The sequence below is a fragment of the Lactuca virosa genome, chromosome 2, assembly GCF_052849685.1.
Source record: "Lactuca virosa cultivar CGN04683 chromosome 2, Lactuca_virosa_CGN04683_v6, whole genome shotgun sequence".
In the NCBI taxonomy this organism is placed as follows: domain Eukaryota; kingdom Viridiplantae; phylum Streptophyta; class Magnoliopsida; order Asterales; family Asteraceae; genus Lactuca; species Lactuca virosa.
Window position 1 is genome coordinate 96,541,808 of NC_136427.1, and position 6,412 is coordinate 96,548,219.

The following is a 6,412-nucleotide window of genomic DNA, read 5'->3' on the forward strand; positions in this document are numbered from 1 at the left end:
GTGTTTGACACGGAGCGTTTGAGAGCTTCTAGCTTCTAGCGTTTGATAAAATGTTCAGTTTTAAACAAAAATGCTCGTTTGGTAATACAATCTTTTAGCATTTAGTTTAAACAAAACGTTTCATATCTAAAAGCTACCATGTCGCTTAGCCCTGTCGAAAATACCCGATACCCGAATTACCCGCCCGATTTTTTCGGGCATCGGGTAAATCGGGTATCGGGTAAATTTTTTTTGGTAATCGGGTAACCCGATTTTTTTTCAGGTCGGGTAAAGGGTACGTTTGTTGGGTTTCGGGTATACCCAAATTACCCGAATTATTTTAATTTTTTTTTTCGTAGAGCTTGTACTCTGTAGCAGATATTTGATCACGCTTAAACTAACTATCATTATTGTAAAACATGAATCTATTTTATTATGACAATATGACACTAACAATATTAAAAGTAATTGTTTATATATCATCATGTTCTTTAAAACTTAATTGTTTTCTAGATTATAGTTTTATTGCAACTAACAAACTCATTATCTTGACGAAATTTCAGAACATGACAAAACTTATGGCTACAATTATCTTAAACATTTGAAACTTTTAAATTAAGATCTTTAAGTATTTGTTTTTTTAACATCTTACTAGATTAGATTAAGTTGTTAAAATTTACTTGATATCTCAGGTATTATTGACTAAAAAATATCAATGTTCAAAACTTCAGTAACTTCATTTATGCCTCGTTTGTTTATATAAACAAGATTAATAAAGCACGACGTATTTATTTCATTAAATTTATTTTTAGATGAAATTTAAAAAAAAAAATTATATATTTCGGGTAATACCCGAATTACCCAAACCCGACCCGATACCCGAATTACCCAAATTTAATTTGGGTCGGGTAACGGGTATTTTTTTAACATGAAAAACCCAAATTACCCGAAAGCCGAAAAAATTACCCGATCAACACCCTCGCTTGTTTGCCGAATAAACGGGTCTATCTTAATTTCATAAGGTACCCTGGAGTTATATGTCTTCTTAAAGATAAAATAACACAAAGAAAAACTTCACTTTGAAACTTTTTTATAATTTAAGCAAATAAACTGCCACCCCATTAAAACTTATATATAATCTAATATGTAGCAGTGGCAGTAACAAATCTCATTTTTTTAAAATAAACCTCGTTATTTTGTTGAACCTTTTTAACTAAAACAAATAACAAATTTATAAAAGATAAACAATATTTATGTAAAAAAAAAACTCCAGGGAAACACCATAACCTTCATTTTTTGAAAAAAAAAACTCCTCAATAACTAATGTATCAACCTTTTCCAGCCATAACCTTCATTTTAAATGCCTAATTATACTAGTAGTCTAGGGAGACAATCATCAACTAAATGATACATCCAACATATTTCTGAATTTCTTGAGATTGCACCAAATCAGATTTCAAAAAAAGAAAGAAAAAAGAAAAAAAAACAAATTTTCACCTCAATTCCATTCATGTGCAGCAAAATTGAAAGTGGTCAAACAACCCTAGCAGCCGATCAGACTTCAAAATCATGTATCATAGCTAATAACAAATCACGGGGGAATGATTTCATGTGTAGACTAGAAGAATAGATTTCACAAAAATCGATTTTAGAAAATTAGAGATAAACAAACCCGGTGCGTCAAGGCGGTTCAGTGGCGGTCGTCGGCGCTGTCGAGGGCGGATACCATCACTGGCGACGATGGCGTTTCGTGTGTGTGAGGTCGAAGATGGGGGCGGCTATGCTGTTCGAGGTCGACAACGGGAAAAGGTTGGCGGAGTTGGTCGACGATGGGAGGAGATGATCATCGCTGGAGTTGTTCGGATGTGGGAAAAGAACAAAGGGACGATGAATCGTAGAATCGGTGTGTGTTTGATGGATGAATGTGTATGAGGGCAAAAGAGGGAAGAGCGCGTTTCTTTTTTAGTAAGGTATAAGCTGAAATCTGAAAGTTTAAGAGGCTTCTGAAAGTTTAAGAGGCTTTAATTCATAAGCCACCAAACACTCTTAATCCGAATAATTAAGAGGTTGCCTCTTGATTTGTTAATTAAGAGGTTACCAAACAACCCCTAACTCTTTTAGTTTTTCCAATTTCTTTTTACCTGTTTTTATAGAAATTTACCTTTAAAAATGTTTGTTATATGCTTTTGAGTTCTCTATCTCGTTTTTGTCTCATGCCGAGTTAAACAGGGCAACAGGCTCCTTAAAACCCACAACATTTCATCATCGTTTGCCTCTGTTCTTGCCTTCTTCCTGCACTCGATGGAGTTGAGTGTGCCCCACACTTGTTTTGTAAACAACAATTCATCATCATCTTCTTCTCCGCTCCTCAAATCTAGGTTTCTTCTTGTCCCCACATCTAACCAAATCAAGAATCCACTCGTTTCCATCAATCAACGAAATAGGTTCAACTCAATGGAGTCGCAGAGAGCAACAATATGTAACGCCTCTTCTCTCGTCAAGGACCATGGCTCTGCGACAACCACTGATTCTCCTATGGATACTGGTAACCCTAATTTCTGGTCGTTTATGTCATATTGATGGTTTAATCAATCGCATTCTTAGTTGTTTGTATGATTTTGTTTTTGCATGTTCAATTAAAGATCGAATTGGGTCGGTAAAAAGGGTTACGAATGAAACGAATGTGGCGGTGAAATTAAACTTGGATGGTGTTGGTTCACCTGATAGCAGCACTGGAATTCCCTTTCTTGATCACATGTTAGATGTCAGTATATTTAATCTTACGAACTTTTGAGCTTTTAGATTTTGTTTGTTTATGTTACTCTCCAAAACTTCTCTGCATTTTCACTTTTCAATTCAAGTTGAACTAAACTTCCACTTGATGAGTTGAATATTGTTTTCAATGTAGTTGTGAAACTTGTAGAAATTATAGAAATAGGAGAGTTTTTAATGTTCCGATGAGGTTTATTTCATTGGTGAAGTTGCTTAAGAGAGATAGAGATAAGAAGAAGGCATGAAAGATGGCTTAAGAGAGCAAAATAACTTTTATGATTACTATGTATTTGATCTATCCATTTCATGCTCATTATTTGTGGTCTTTCATATCAGCAACTTGCTTCCCATGGATTATTTGATGTGCATGTGAAAGCTGTTGGTGATACTCACATTGATGATCATCATACTAATGAAGATGTTGCCCTTGCCATTGGAACGGTGATCTTACAATGATAAATCCTTTTATCTTTTATTATTATATTAAATGCAAGAAACAACACCACACTTCCATTCATATGTTCATTATAGAAAGAAATGAAAGCAAGATGTTATAATAAACAAATAAATGAAAGTACATTGTTGTTTCTTGCATTTAGCCCTTTAATATTTACAAATGTTGACATTATATTTTCTATTAGCTTAGAGTATAAGTTAAGCTCCACTTTGCTTTTCAACAGGCTTTGCTTAATGCACTTGGTGATAGGAAAGGAATTAACAGATTTGGTGACTTCACAGCTCCACTTGATGAGGCACTTGTACATGTTTCTCTGGTAAATATCATTTGCATCAATATCATCACAATAATAATAATAATTAATAAATAATAACATAAGTATAATTGTATCAGTGTAAGACACTATTTCTTTTTCTTTTTCTCATTAAGTGCTGTCCGGATAAATGATGTCTAAAAATATTGGAGAAAATCAGACATGGGAAAATGGAAGGAAAAAATAAACGAGGGCAAATTTGTAAAAAGTTGGGAAAGCCTCCTTTCCATGACTTTCTCTATTAAGTTGTTTTTTCAGCATTAATCAAAAAGAAGTAATCATATGTAGCTTACATTAAGTGAAAAGAAAAATGAATAGTATCAAGTTGAAACCATGAATTATACAGTACATTTGTTGGAAAGAAAAAATACATTATATATAAAAACAATACATATAACAAATTACAAATGTAATTTTTAGTTGTGTGGAAACAGTGCTACAACAACAGGAACACTTGCTGTCTACAGCAGGTGAAATTTATGGTCTGTTTAGTGTTGTTAAAAGTAAAGTACATTTCAATAACATAATTTTGAGGATATTAAGATTATCCCTACTCTTATTTACTGCTTTTTATGTATCCTAGTGGAAACCTATATTATATACATGCTTATAGTAATTATTTTTGTAGGATTTATCTGGAAGGCCACATTTAAGTTATGACTTGCAGATTCCCACTGAGAGAGTTGGAACATATGACACACAGGTACTTCCATTTATTTGTTTATTATAGCATCTGGTACTTTGAAAAAACTTCCCAATTATAGCAATGTCATCCAAAAAGAAAACATTTTTCACCACTATAATCGAAATACAATGTCTTAATTAGAAGTACAATGCTATAATCTTGTAGATTTCCAAAGTACAATATTAATAAGAAAAAAAATTAGTAGTATAATGGTATAATTGGGTGGATTTTTTAAAGTACAATGCCAAAAATAAGAAAAAAAAATGAAAGTAGGATAGGATCCTTCAATTAACAAATAAACAGAAGTAGGTTGCTATATCTTGCATTTAGCACCATGATATATGCTGAAGTTATTTAGTTAATGAATTATTTTTTGTAATCATATCACTAACAATTTTGTTAACCACAGCTTGTGGAGCACTTTTTCCAGTCTTTGGTCAATACATCTGGAATGACACTTCACATCCGCCAGGTAATTTCAGTAAATTTTCATATTACACTGTCATTGTATTATTAGCATTGTACTTTGAAAAATTCACCTAATTATAGCAGTGAAAATTGCTTTGTATTTGAATGAAGTTGCTATAATAAAGCATTTAATGTTATTTCTTGTAATTAACCCTTTTCTTTTTAACATATGAATATGAACTGCAGCTTGCTGGGAAAAATTCTCACCATATCATTGAGGCAACATTCAAGGCATTTGCAAGGGCTCTTAGACAAGCAACAGAATACGACCCAAGACGCCGTGGGACCGTGCCCAGGTTTTTTAAATTCACTACCAATTATAAAATTTGTAAAATCTACTCACTTATATATATATATATATATATATTTATTAATGTCATCTAAATACAAATGGGTAGATTTTTTATAAGTAAAATATAATGTCCTAACAAGGAAGAATTTTCAAAGTACAATGGCTTAATAAGAAAAACAACATTGAAAATACTTATGCAGCTCAAAAGGGGTGTTGTCTCGTTCCTGAAACAGCTTTGAAAGGAGACAGTAACACACAATTGTGGATGGTATTATTACTATTATACTATTATTATTCTTTTATATTTAAATAAATACTTGTAGCATCTTCAAGTTGTAAGTTCCTTTTACACAAGACAATGTGTATTCAAATGTGCAGGAAATTGTTAAATGTTATTTTGCTCCTTCATCTGACACTATTATATCAATCAGGTAATAGAAATAGAGTACTTTGTTACTGTGACTGATTAATCAGAATAAAGAAATTTCAATTATGTAAGTGTTGTTTGCTGTGTGCTATGTAGATAGATGAAGGCATCAATCTTGGAGGCTATAATTTATAAGAGAGACTCAAAGATCTTGTATTCTGCATGAGTTTGAGTTTATGGACTCGTATTTCTTCCATGAAATTTCCAATAATTCTCATTTTGTAATGTTTTAAACTAAGCCATTTGCTAGATTTTCAACCTAAATTGTCTATTTACCCAAACTATCCATCATGTTGAGTCTGATTGATTCAGGGTTTTTGTTTGCTATTATTATAATAAGGTAGTTGTATGGGACTTTTATTTTGCAATGTTTTGCGACTAAAAAGTTATTTGGAACTTAGAGTGCCTTTGCAAAACAATGATGACAACATTATCTCCCACAACCACACCCTTCTTTACCAACCTAACAGCATAAATATCAGCTTATTTCCTAATAAAAGCTATCTAGGATTAATCTCATAAATGGGTAATCAACCATTTGTTACAAAAAGCGATTGTCTAAAAGATGTCTTAAAACTGATAAGAAACTATTAGTTTTAAAATACCAATAAAATAAAACTGTTTTGTAAACTAAAGTTCTAGTTACTTAACTTTGCATAACATTTTTCAACAAAGGTGCATAAACGCTGGAGAAGAGGTGAGTAAACAAATAAGATGAAGTCACTAAAGCTCTTGTTTGACATGATTCTCTTAAACAGATTAGCTGTATGTTCTTATGGTACAACAATCGACGAAGATGGTGTTGTCGGAGATGACCACTTGCTTCAAAATGTTGTCGGAGAGTATTTTCGTAGCTATTCAGCTAGATCATAATGAGAACCAAAGGTCTATTTATAGTGAAGATTATAACAGATTAACAATCACAATTAATTAAAATCTGATTAATAGGCATTCAATGCATTTCAGTTATTGAAAAACTGAAACAGACAAATAAATTTAGCAAAAACATAGTTGCACAC

The 6,412-nt window shown here is 32.2% G+C and overlaps 1 protein-coding gene across 1 annotated transcript; it reads left to right on the forward strand.

The window, feature by feature from the left end:
• Window positions 1-2,174: 2,174 nt before the first annotated feature.
• LOC145159314 (uncharacterized) lies at window positions 2,175-5,761 on the forward strand. Its single transcript, XM_079078254.1, has 10 exons — window positions 2,175-2,524; window positions 2,622-2,743; window positions 3,088-3,192; window positions 3,432-3,524; window positions 4,150-4,224; window positions 4,616-4,678; window positions 4,861-4,970; window positions 5,167-5,234; window positions 5,345-5,397; window positions 5,490-5,761. The coding sequence occupies exons 1-8, from the start codon at window positions 2,281-2,283 to the stop codon at window positions 5,192-5,194; spliced, it is 840 nt and encodes a 279-aa protein (XP_078934380.1). The 5' UTR covers window positions 2,175-2,280; the 3' UTR covers window positions 5,195-5,234; window positions 5,345-5,397; window positions 5,490-5,761.
• Window positions 5,762-6,412: the final 651 nt, after the last annotated feature.